Source organism: Bos mutus, chromosome 20, assembly GCF_027580195.1.
Source record: "Bos mutus isolate GX-2022 chromosome 20, NWIPB_WYAK_1.1, whole genome shotgun sequence".
NCBI lineage: Eukaryota > Metazoa > Chordata > Mammalia > Artiodactyla > Bovidae > Bos > Bos mutus.
The window spans coordinates 14,948,918-14,961,607 of NC_091636.1; the positions used below are offsets into that span (position 1 = coordinate 14,948,918).

The following is a 12,690-nucleotide window of genomic DNA, read 5'->3' on the forward strand; positions in this document are numbered from 1 at the left end:
AAGCTAATTTTAATGGATAGAGAGATAGGACTGTGAGATCACCAAGCTTGGAAGCACAGGTTCCAGTGCTCTTATTTGAGCTCCAATAAAGCACAGTTTTCACTTGGGTTTGGCTGTGGTGTTTGACTTCTGTATTTTTCCTTTAGCCAAGACAGTCAACTCCAGCATCCTGCAGTATGACCTGGAGTCCCTGACACGAAAGACCTCTTACACTGTTCAGGTCATGGCCAGCACCAGTGCTGGGGGAATTAATGGCACCGGGATAAACTTCAAGACATTGTCAATTAGTGAGTACTCCTTTAGTCCCTGGGAATATCTCCTTGGTATTTCCTTTAGGCCAGTCACAGATGGTGTTTGCCAGGGGCAGGAGGAAGCCAAGTGAAAGGGCGATGTAAGAAGAACCATTTGTTCTCTGACTCACTGGCCTTCCAGGAAAGCATATGAGTGATGGGAGGGAGAGCTGAATTTGGAAAGATGGTTCGTTTTGCTTCTTCCTCAGGGGTGGCCCCAGATCTTCATAGAGAGGAGGGATCAAGTTAATGCCAACTTTACTGACACTTCAAACCAGCCCCACCTGAAGACTGTCCCCAGTTCACAGTCAATCCCTGTGTGTCAAACAAGGAAAAACCTTGCACCATTGACCCACTTAATGTCACATTTGTGGAGTCTTTTGAGTAAGAAAGTGCATAATATGTTCTAGTAATCAGATTTTATATTAAAAATGGGAGCAAGAAAATTGTAATAAATACAACAATAATGTAAAATATAATATGATTCATATGATGCTTGTGGGGCTATTCAAGAGGGAAAGAAGATGGGCTGAGAAGGGAGATGAAGGAGAAAGAAGGAAGGAAGATGAGAGAAACAGGTTAATTTTTCCAAGTCTTTGAATGACAGGTTTGATTGTAAGGATATACTAACACTGTTCTTACAAATGAAACTTAAAAGTGAAGGAATATTGCAAAATTTCAATAAAAGCTAGAAATAGTCTAAGTATTCTTGGAAGTCCCTTATTTATCATGTTTCCAAGAGAAGAAAAGCAGTTTATGGTTCTAGAAAATGTGGGTACAGTATGTGTTTCTACACAGAAAACACGTTCGTTTTTTATTGACTGAAACATTGTCTTTAGGGACTTCTTTTTTGATATTGCTCTTTAAAATTTTAAAAAATCATGTTATATTTTTACAACAGTAGGCACAAATTGCATTATCTGGTGGAATTTCTCTAGGGGTCAACTTGAAGGCAAAAGTCTACCTTGGAGCCTAGAAGTTTCTTACCTTTGGTTCTTATAGATCTCCCTGCTTCTATCTTTGATCCTCTACCATCTGTTTTCCACACAGCAGCCAGAGTTTAAAATCCTAGACGCCCTGCTTAATCCAAACTCCTTCCTATAGCTTTTAGGACCCTTCCTAATCTGTCCCTTCCTGATCTCACCTCCCACCACTTACCATTTATGTTCCCATTTATGCTCCTGAATCTGCTCTTTTTTCTGCCTGGAATGCTTTCCCCAAAATGAACATGGCTCATTCCTTCTCATTATTCACATTACCTCAAATTTCACTTCTCCCAAAAGCCTTCCTTTGCTACCCTATCTAAAGGTACTAACTCCTATCCTACTTTACCCTAGTTTTTCTCTAATAACAAAAATAATTTTAAAAACACCCATTTTATCTGAAATAATCTTACATTATTTATTGTCTGAATTCTTGTACCAGAATGTAAACTCCATGAGAGTAGGGATTCCTGTGTTTCTTGTTGTTTATTTTATTACTCAGAATAGTGTTTGCCAAATTATAAGTGCTCATAAAATGTTTATTAAATGAATGAAATTGGAGGATGAACCTGGGGAACATAATTTGTCAGTATTATTCATGGAGAGGAGAAATGAAATGAATTTGAATTAAATTGAAAGAAAATTGACAAGGAATATGTTGCTAAAACTATTGGTTCATTTCAGTTCCATTCAGTCGCTCAGTCATGTCTGACTCTTTGCGACCCCATGAATCACAGCACGCCAGGCCTCCCTGTCCATCACCAACTCCCGGAGTCAACCCAAACCCGTGTCCATTGAGTTGGTGATGCCATCCAACCATCTCATCCTCTGTCGTCCCCTTCTCCTCCCGCCCTCAATCTTTCCCAGCAACAGGGTCTTTCCAATGAGTCAGCTCTTCGCATCAGGAGGCCAAAGTATTGGAGTTTCAGCTTCAAAATCAGTCCTACCAATGAACACTCAGGACTGATCTCCTTTAGGATGGACTGGTTGGATCTCCTTGCAGTCCAAGGGACTCTCAAGAGTTTTCTCCAACACCACAGTTCAAAAGCATTAATTCTTTGGTGCTCAGCTTTCTTTATAGTCCAACTCTCACATCCATACATGACCACTGGAAAAGCCATAGCCTTGACTAGACGAACCTTTGTTGGCAAAGTAATGTCTCTGCTTTTTAATATTCTGTCTAGTCATAACTTTCCTTCCAAGGAGTAAGCATCTTTTAATTTCATGGCTGCAATCACTATCTGCAGTGATTTTGAAGCCCAGAAAAATAAAGTCAGCCACTGTTTCCCCTGTTCCCCCATCTATTTGTCATGAAGTAATGGGACTGGATGCCATGATCTTAGTTTTCTGAATGTTGAGCTTTAAGCCAACTTTTTCACTCTTCTCTTTCACATTCATCAAGAGGCTCTTTAGTTCTTCTTCACTTTCTGCCATAAGGATGGTGTCATCTGTATATCTGAGGTTATTGATATTTCTCCCAGCAATCTTGATTCCAGCTTGTGCTTCCTCCAGCCCAGCATTTCTCATGATGTACTCTGCATAAAACTACTAGAAGGAAATATTAATCTTTGATTTTTGTCAAGAAAGTAAGGAGCTCAGCCTACTATTGACTTTTGTTCTCCTTTTCCCAAAGGTGTCTTTGAGATTTTTCTTGTAACTTCTCTGGTTGGAGGGGGCCTTCTTATTCTCATCATCCTGACGGTGGTATATGGCATCAAAAAACCCAAGTGAGTTTGGAGACAACAATGTGGGCCCTCAAAATCAGGGATGGAAATGGGGTAGAAGGCACAATGGGTGGAAGAGGGCACTCTGCCATTTAGGCATGTTCATTCATTTTTTGGTTTTTCACATAGCTACTGAATTTATCCTGTGCCTTACACTGTGGCACATTGGAATTCTAACTGGAGCAGAGGACCTCCACCCCCCACAGTCCCATGCACCAGGCCTAGGACTTTTTGAAGCCAGGGAAGTGCCAGCTGCCTCACAGGCTTTATCTGCTATGTTCTGCAATTAAGACTAGAGCTGGGGAGAAGATCCTCTCTCTCAGTGTCTAGTGGGGACCACTGGCAGCAGCAAAGGGTCTCCAGGTGGCCAGCTTCTCTTCTAGGTAGAGTGGGGAGTTGGGGCACTGGCTAGCACATGGCCAGCATAGACTGGTCCTTGCTAGTTACACAGTGTTGGAGGGCTGGCTGAAGGCCCTTTGTCCTGCCTGCTCTGGCCACTGTAGGGAAGGAAGCCTGTCTTCAGGGTCTTGTGCTTTCTCTGCCGGGGGGTCTCATTCTGCCCTGAGGGTCACGGGCTCCCTGCCTGGTAGACCTCTCTCTCCAGAACTGCACAATTGTGAGCCTTCTCTGCCAAGCTGCGCTCACGTGTGCATGTGTGCTAAGTCACTTCCGTTGTGTCTGACTCTTTGTGACCCTAGAGACCTAACTAGGGACCATAGCCTGCCAGACTCCACTGTCTATGGGATTCTCCAGGTAAGAATACTGGAGTGGGTTGCCATGCCCACCTCCAGGGGATCTTCCCAGCCCAGGGATTGAACCCACATCTCTAATGACTCCTGCATTGGCAGGTGGGTTCTTTACCACTGACCTCACCTGGGAAGCCCAAGCTGTGCTTAGATATGGTCAAACTAAGTCAACCTCAGTTCCTGTGGATTGTAACTGAATCTTCAGCACAAATTCTTGGACATTTTGCATACCTAAAAGCTCCCAGGTGGTGACGATGCTGCTGGTTGGGAACCACACTTTGAGAATCACTGCTCTAAAATATGGGTATCTTTTATAAGACTTAGAGTGTTACCTTTCTTGGGGAATAAATCTCAAACAAATGGCTCTGTGATAGTGTGATTCCCTGCACCAGGACCAGGGTGTGGAGACACAGTGGCAGGAGAGTGGGAAAGAATAGCTTTGGGGAATAGTCTGGGGAAAGGTCTCCCTCCATCACGTCCCACAAATGACTTGCAGTTTCACCCCCCTCCCCCAACAAAGTATTTTGTTTTCTCAGTTTCCCTCAGGAGGCTGTGAGCTTGCCATTATTCAATAGGGAGCCGCACAGTTCCCCACGTGTGTATGCGGGCTCAGTCGTGTCTGATTCTTTGTGACCCCCATGGACTGTAGCCCACTAGGCTGCTTTGTCCATGGAATTTTCCAGGCAAGAATATTGATGTGGGATGCCATTTCCTTCTCCAGGGGATCTTCCCAACTTGAACCTGGGTCTTGCGTCTCCTCCACTGGAAGGCGGGTTAACACTCTTTTGGCTTGGCCATGCAGTACAAGTAAAATGCTTCTTGGACTCACTTCCTGTTTTAAAATCTTCTCTCTTATTAGCAAACTGAAGCACCTATGTTGGCCTGATGTTCCCAACCCTGCTGAAAGCAGTATAGCCACGTGGTGTGGAGATGATTTCAAGGTAAATGCTCCTGTTTCTATTAAGGAGATTGTGAGCAGGCTGGTTATGGGAGGTGGACAGGATGATGTGGGTGGGGAGCAGTCCTGGGCTGAGATTTGCACAGGGTTCACACAAGGGGAACTCGAGGTTTAAACATCCCAGGGAATGGCTGGCAGGACAAGTGGAATCAGCCTTCCTGGAACAACTTTGACCTCAATCTTTGGACAAGAGGAAAGGGCTTCACCAGGCTCATAGAACCTGGTGTTTGCTGGGCATAGAACTGGTCCTATAAAGGATGCCATAGAAGAAAGACACTGGCCTTACCTTTAAGGACCTGACTGTCCAGTTAGAAAGCAGGAGAGCTGAGCTATAAGGTTGGAGGCTGTTGAAAAAGCAGCCAAGAGCAAATTAATCCAGAAACCACCTGGGGACTGCTTATGTGAATTTCCACCCAAAGGCTGGGGCAGGGTGCGTCAAATTGTTCTTCTCAGATTGGAGAAGTTGGCAATGGGTATTCTCGTGAGTTATTCATAATAGAAAGTTTCCTTTCACATACATTTTGAAAGTGAAAACTGTTCTGAAATTTTTAAGGTTTGATTTCTTGGTTAAGTAGAAATAAGCCCAATCAAGCATAACCTTTAAATCCTTATTATTGAAGGACTATTTTCAGTATCCCTTGATGCAGGAATTTTTAGTATTAGCCCTTATTTCCACTCAGAAGACTTTTTTTCTTAACATGGACATTAAAATTATATTATTATTTAATTAAATTTTTGTTATTTCTATTTTCTTCTCTCATCATTCATGTATTATCCTATTTCATTTTCCACTGATCAAAAGTTATTAAGAGAGTAAATTAATTCATAGGAAGTATTGTCTGATGTCTAAAATGTTTTTTGAATTATCTGTAGCACCCACTTAATCACTCAATATATGCCAGGCATTGAACTAGGCTCTGGGAATGCAAAGAGGTCCGACCCTGCCCCTGCCAGGAAGCCATCTTTGATTTTTCTGGTGACATTGGGGAAGTCATTTGTCTTTATGATTGTGGTTTTTCCATCTGTAAGAGTTTTAATTTTGATGCCTCCATCTCCACTGGGATTTTGTGAACCCATGAGTATATGAAAAATAGCTTTGGGCTCCCTAGAAGAAGAAATTATTTGAATATAGTGTGTTCTTCTCAGGAAATGGGCCACTCTTGCCAAGCTCCCGTGGAGGGGACCACTTAGCAGCAGCAGTGCAGAGGTGGGCTTTGGGTGTCCCAAGCCCAGTAGCTTTTGTCTACATCATGTGTGGCCCCCAAATGAATACTGGGGGCGTGTCTCTCTCATTTTCCCAGGGTAAGCTAAATCTGAAGGAGTTTGACGACTCTGTGAACAGAGAAGACGGGATTCTAAAACCATGTTATTCACCCAATGACTTTATTGACAAGCTGGTGGTGAACTTTGAGAATTTTCTGGAAGTGGTTTCCGCTGAGAATCCTGGAAAGGGTTGCGAAAATATCTTGGGAGGAGAAAAGAATGAGTACGTGGCCTCCCCAAACAGGCCTTACTGTCCCACTGTTTCAACCGAGATTCCACCCAGAGGGCCCCAGTGCCTGAGCTCTGGGATGCTAGAGGGGATCTACCCAGAAACCAGAGAGCGGCTTCTCCCTCCCACCCAGGGCTGTGGGCCAGACCATCTCTGTGAGGAAGGAGCACCAAACCCATACTTGAAAAATTCAGTGACAACCAGAGAATTTCTCGTGTCTGAAAAACTTCCAGAGCAAATCCACAGAGAAGTCTGAGAGCTGCTGTGGCTTGAATCCCGCTGTGTCTCAGTGTGGGTGACACACAGAGGGGGAAGGTATGGCTACAAGAGCTTTCTTGGCATCGTCCCATCCTGCTTGTGTTAGAGAAAGCCTTGCACACCCCCAAACTTGGTTGGTACAGATGTGGAATTTGCTTGAGAAGAAAGGATGCTGATCAGCCTGAGCACTGCAGACGAAGAACAATTTTGTTGTTGTTGTTGTTCAGCTAACAAGCTGTCACTGAGGCCCCTGGCAGATGGACTTAGAGGGACAGTAGACACTGGAGGCAGACATATGTGGCCTTCCCGAGGAATTGGACCTTGGGCACGGCCTGTGCTGGGGCTGCTCCTCACAGCTCCAGGAGAGACTTTCCCCGTTGCCAGAAGACTGTTGTTTAGTTGGCACTTGGGTGACCTGCTGGGAGGCGAGGGGCTCTCCCATCACCTTGACTTCCCCGGCTCTAGGTTCCACTCTGAGGCAGCCATGGCGTCGCTTTAGGTCGCTTTAAATCTCTCTTTCAACACAGAGGCAGCAAGTGGGGTGGCCTTCCAGATGAAGTGCCTGAAACGCTTCATTACCCTCATTAAATCTTAAGTGTCTGCAGCAACAACCAACCCAGGACTCTTGCCCTTGGTCCACTCCACGCCTGCAGTGGGGGATGGAGGAACAAGGGAGGGCCTCAGCAGGGCACTGGGGAAGGGACGCTCGCCTGGGCCAGCAGGTCCGCCCCGCTGTCCAGGTCATAGCCCAGCCCGCCAACAGTTTCCAGGGGCCCCTGCTGCCCCTCTGTCTGTACCCAAGCCTGGGAGTTGAAAGGCACTGTAGATGGAAGTGGCTTTTTGACAGGGACTCTGGTCCCTCATGCTGGCCCGGAGCCCAGGAATGCTTACGGAACACATCCTGCAAAGGCCTCCCCAGACGCAGCCAGGCAGGGCCTGGGCACGTGGAATGCTTAGTAACCATGCTGCTCCCACACCGGGCTCCTCTGCCTTCACCCGGCAAAGCCGGGAGCCCACAACCTTGACTGGAACCTCTAGCCCAAGGGCTGATGGCAGACCCCTGGGAACTTGCGGCTGGCCCTGGGCTCACACCCTGCACACAGTGGCTTGCTGGTGTTGGCGATGGCTCGTCTGGCCATTGCGGGAGGTTGCTGAGAGCCTGGTGAGGTGGGGGCAGTGGGGCCTGGTGAGCCCAGCATTTGCCAGATAGAAAGGTTGATGGTATTTTCTCCAAGAGTGAGAAGTCTGTGCTTGTGCTCCACAAGCAGTGTCACAGACTTCACAAGCCACTGACTCAGGTGTGCAAAAACATTGCTTTACTTTCCTATAACCAAGATTAATTTCCAGTGCCAGCCCCTGACCTTTAGAAGGAACCACCCCAAGTTAGAGATTTTGAGTTGCCTCGGGTTTGGAGCTCGGGCTCACCTGGGATTTCAATGCCCCGTCCATCCTGGGACTGGCTCTGAGTGCCAGCAGATTTTCAGGGGAATGTGAGGTCTGCTGCCTGACCCCAGGCAGGGACGTGCCCTCTTCCCTATCCCTTGCCACTTTCCTCTAATCACTGCGTCCTTATCATGGGCACAGGCAAGGATGCTTTCCCAAAGCTGCCTCCTCATTAAGTCTCCAGTGTCTACAGCACCCCCAAATTCCTCAGTCCTGGTTCAGAGAACAGTGACCACTGACAAATCTAGGAATAAAGGATGCCTGGGGCAGGCGCTGGGAGCCTATGGTCCGGGAGCAGAAAGGGACCAAATGAAAGGATTCTCGGCTGTGGTGGGCGCTCTCTGCCCTGACGCCTCCCTCCCCAACCCTGTTGTTATGTGGGCACTCCTGTGAACTCCCTGTCTCCCAGAACCCCAGACTGGCCCTTTCCACCCACCTCTGATCTCTGGGCTCACAGGAGGCCCTAGCCTGGTACCCCACATTCCTCTCTCTTCTGAAAAACCCTCTGCTGCCTCCAGCTGAGGGGCAGGGAGTGCCAGTGAGTCCCTTTAGTCTTTTTCTCACACCCTTTTGAACCTAAAGTCCAAGAGTTTGATGGTGAGGAGAGAGAAAAGGTCACAAATCGAAGTGGGTTTCAGGGATGAAGCCATTACCCTTGCTCTCCCTCCCTTAACCATTCGTTAACACCTGAAGCTTCTGATGAATAGCTGGCAAATACCATGCCCTGGAGCTTCCCAGGTGGCAATACGGGTAAAGAATCTGCATGCCAATGCAGGAGACATAAGAGATGCGGGTTCAATCCCTGGGTCAGGAAGATCCCCTGGAGGAGGGCACAGCAATCCACTCCAGTATTCTTGCCTAGAAAATTCCATGGACAGAAGAGCCTGTCCGGCTTCAGTGCAGTGGGTCGCAAAGAGCTGGGCACGACTGAAGTGACTTTAGCACGCGTGCACCACACCCTTGACCCTTCCTCTGTTTCATTCCCTTTCTCACTTTCCTTCTTGCCGCCTGTCTTCTGCTCCTTTTTTCCCACCATTCCCAGCAGCTTTGCATCTTTTTAAATGCTTCCTTTTTTTCCCCTCTCCCATTTCTTATTTCTTTTCTTTTTATACCTTTCTCCCCTTTCCATTAGCCCCCTTATAACATCTCCAGATTTACTTCTGCTAGCTTTGAGGGCTAGGAAATTTAGGGCCCTCTGTTTTGTTCTAGATGGCCCAGGGCGGTTTTGCAGGAGTCAGTGTTTCCTGCGAGGAAAGGGGGCAAGTTTCCGAGGAAGGCCAGCAAGCATGCTGAGCAGCACAGCTCTGCAGAGCAGGTCACGGGCCTGGCCTGGGAGAAGCCGGCGGGGGCCATCCTCTCCTGGAATCTGGTCCTGAACTGTCCCTGCTCTAGGGTCCTGCCCTGCCTCTGTGGCTGCAGATGGAGAGGGCCATCTGCGTTTTTTCCTGTTGCTGTCAGAGAGATACTGAGAAGACACAAACAGGACAACTTGTTTTATCAAGCTCATTAAAAACTGATAAAATTCTCCTTAGAGTTTTCTAGGGCTCTGGGAACCATGCAAACAGCTACATTAGTGCCGTTACTAGCCTTTCTTTTACAGTAATATCAGAAAAAAATTTTAAAGACTGGCAGAGAAGCGGTTAGTGGTTCAAAAAAGAGAGATGGTACCTTCATTCTTTCTCTGCAATAAAACACAGAGTAACACCATGTGAGGTGGGGTCCTGGTGGGGATCCTGGTGGGGGTGGGACTTTGAAAGAGGCAGAAGATGGGCAGGTCCCGCCACCCTCAGGGCTGCTCCTGCCTCGTGTGGGGAAAGCCTGTGCTGGTCTGCCCAACACCTGCCAGTTACCCCCCACACCCCCAGTCCCTTCCCCAGGTCTCCAGTGGCTCTTAGCTATTGCTGCTGCAGCAGGCATGCTTCGGCCCAGGTGCCTGCCAACTGGCCCTCGAGCCCAGTCTGGGCTCTGTTTTTGAAGGGCCCATGAGCCAAAAATTATTCTTACATTTTCAAAGACTAGAAAACAAAATTAAATGAAGAATAACATTGAATGATATGTGAAAATTCTACAGAATTCAGTGTCTACTGATGAAACTTAGTTGGGACGCGGTCACACTCATCTTTTATGTATCATCTCCAGCTGCTTTCTGCACACAGAGACAGAACTGAGTAGTTGTGACAGAGTTTCTTCCATAGAGCCTTAAATAGTCACCATCTGGTCCTTTATAGAAAAAGTTTGCTGACCCACCCCTGTGAAGCCGACAGACACAGGGCTCAGACTGCACAAAGCGTTTTAACTTTGAAGTATCCGCTAAGGAAAAACAAAATCAGGCTGTGTCATTCTGGAGGCACATTCTGTGTCATCCTAATTGGATCAGGACAGACCTCTTAAAAGGGCACATACTCCCTGGCTCCCCGCGGCCCTCATGATCTCTGCCTGCCTCTGCCTGTGGCTAAGCTGGAGAGTTGTGGCTTTTTAGCGGGCACTCCAGTGGTTCTCAACCCAGGACATTTTGTCTCCCATCCTCGACTGTCAGACATTTGGCAATGCCTGAGGGTGCTGCTGGCATCAAGTGGGTAAGAGCCAGCAAAGACAGTGGTCACCCTACAATGCACAGAACAGCCCCCGCAACACAGAATCGTGTGTCTCAAGGCATCAGTGATGCCGAGGCGAGAAATCCTGACTGAGCTAGCCTCTGCCCTGCATCCATATCACCGGCCACAGGGCCGCTCAGTGCCCACACAGAGCTCTAGGGGTCTCCCTTTTTTATTTTTTTATAAATTAAATTTTGTTTTGGACTCAACTTTACAACAGCAACAAGAACAAAAACCTCAATGCCAATTATTTATTTCATTCTTAATTCATTTCTGGTATGATCTGTGTCCCTTAAATGAAATACGTTTTCATTTAATTACAAGTGATATATTGATTCAGTTGGAGTCTTCCTTTACTGTCACTTATTATTTTATGTATAAAATCTCATGTATGAATGCAGTTCATAGTGGCCACGCTGAACCTCTCAGTGTACCTGCATATCGTTGTTTGCTAAGGATTGTTTTAAATGTCCTCCTCTTATAGGGAGAAACTTCAGTGAACATTGTTGCACAAAATTTTCGCACCTTTGTCTTCACTCCTTGGGTAGAATTGCTGGGTCAAAGTATTATGGTTATTGCATGACTGTCCCCCCCAAAAAAGCTACACTGATTTGCAATAGTGCCAGACACTGCTGTACACTGGATTTTGTCGATTTACTGGGTATGGTCAATGAAACTTCATAGTTATTTGTCTTGCTTAAATCATTGTGAAGCTAAACTTTTCCCGTTTATATTTTACAGCCCACAGACATGTGGGACCCTATCCACATGTCTGATAGCACCCACATGGGGGCTTATGGTTGAAATGGCTCATTATGTTGACCTCACAAACAAAGAATAAAATCACAGTGATCCTTGAGACTGACCAAATTGCCCAAATGACAGTCTATTTTCCCACTGGCCCCTACTTTCTCAAGGCTACGAGACCACTGGATTTCAGACCTCCAGCTACATGTCAGCAGGACTCAGCTACAGGCTAAAAATTCCTTCAGAGAATTTTTCATTGGCAGGGTATAAGAAAGACCCCATTAGAAAGGGAGGACACTGATTCTCCTTAAGGGCCAGTCATCCTCTTGTTTTCCCTCTAATAAATTTCTTTTTCTTGCCTGACTGCCCAGCTTGCCCTCTTTTTCTCCACACTTTCCTTACAATGTCCATCTGTTGACATTAAAAAAATTTTCTAAGCTCCCGAGGGCATTGAGAGACCAGCTGAGCTGCTACAAACTAGAGGCGCTCAGCAGGAGTTTAGAACAATTGATGGACTTTATCCTTCAGTTGACTATTTAAAAATATGGGTTGTGTGGGGCATTTTAAAAGAGAAATTTCATGCTAATATATTTTGCTAATTGTTTTATGTAGATGCTAATTAGCAACAAGGCCTAATTGTAATCAAAGTATGTGGCATTACCATGCCGTGTGCTCTTGTTGGGGATGCCCCCTTGCTGCTGAGAAAGGGGAGTGACTCCTGCAGGAGAGCAGACAGCCAGCCCATAGGGAGCCACGTGGTGGTGGGGGCGGGGGCAGGTCCAGGTCCTGCCAAGCTTGGGGGGTGAAATGCCAGCAAGATATCCCGAGGCCTGGACTTAGAGGAAGAAATCAAGACGTGCATACCGGAATGCTGATGTCAGGGAGGAACGCTGACCCCCTGAACCAGAGAAGCGCTCTTTGTGGGCTCTGCCTGTCGTCTTTTCCATGGATTATTCGTATGTCGATGTAACACGTAATGCATGTGCATGAAAGTTCATGTGTGTGAAAACACGGTTATTGTAATGAGAATAGCCTTCAGATGCTTTATTGTAAGTGCGTTTATATTTTGATTTTTCAAATAATAAAGCAGTAACACCATTTTTAGGTTATGTGTATACGTTCATTTTAAAGTTTTACCCACTCAGATGTTTAAAATAAGACTTCAAAATGTAAAAGACCACCTTTGTTAGACATGAGGGTGACTGTGGGAAACTCTAGAGCTCAGGTGACCAGGAAGCAGAGGTGGGCAGTTACCCCTGCATGCACACCTCCCACTGTGGAGCCAGCCAGGCCTCAGGCGCGAGCCCTGGCTGTCCTCCGATCTGATTCCTCCTCGTGGCAGCGTTTCAAACTCCTTGCAGCTCCTCAAGCTCCCTGGGATCTCCCCTCACTGCTCCCCTCACATCAGCAGGTGATGTGGCCCCCACGCATGGAGGCCCGTCTCTCCTGTGACGG

At 46.7% G+C, this 12,690-nt stretch overlaps 1 protein-coding gene across 1 annotated transcript in view; it reads left to right on the forward strand.

Moving 5' to 3' along the window:
• IL31RA (interleukin 31 receptor A) overlaps positions 1 to 12,323 on the forward strand; it is a 73,430-nt gene extending 61,107 nt beyond the window's left edge. Inside the window, exons 12-15 of the mRNA XM_005887383.2 lie at positions 147 to 287; positions 2,907 to 3,000; positions 4,603 to 4,684; positions 6,003 to 12,323. Of these exons, the coding sequence (XP_005887445.1) occupies positions 147 to 287; positions 2,907 to 3,000; positions 4,603 to 4,684; positions 6,003 to 6,449 (764 nt within the window). The 3' untranslated portion in view covers positions 6,450 to 12,323. The remainder of the gene's footprint in view (positions 1 to 146; positions 288 to 2,906; positions 3,001 to 4,602; positions 4,685 to 6,002) is intronic.
• The last annotated feature ends 367 nt before the right edge of the window (positions 12,324 to 12,690 follow it).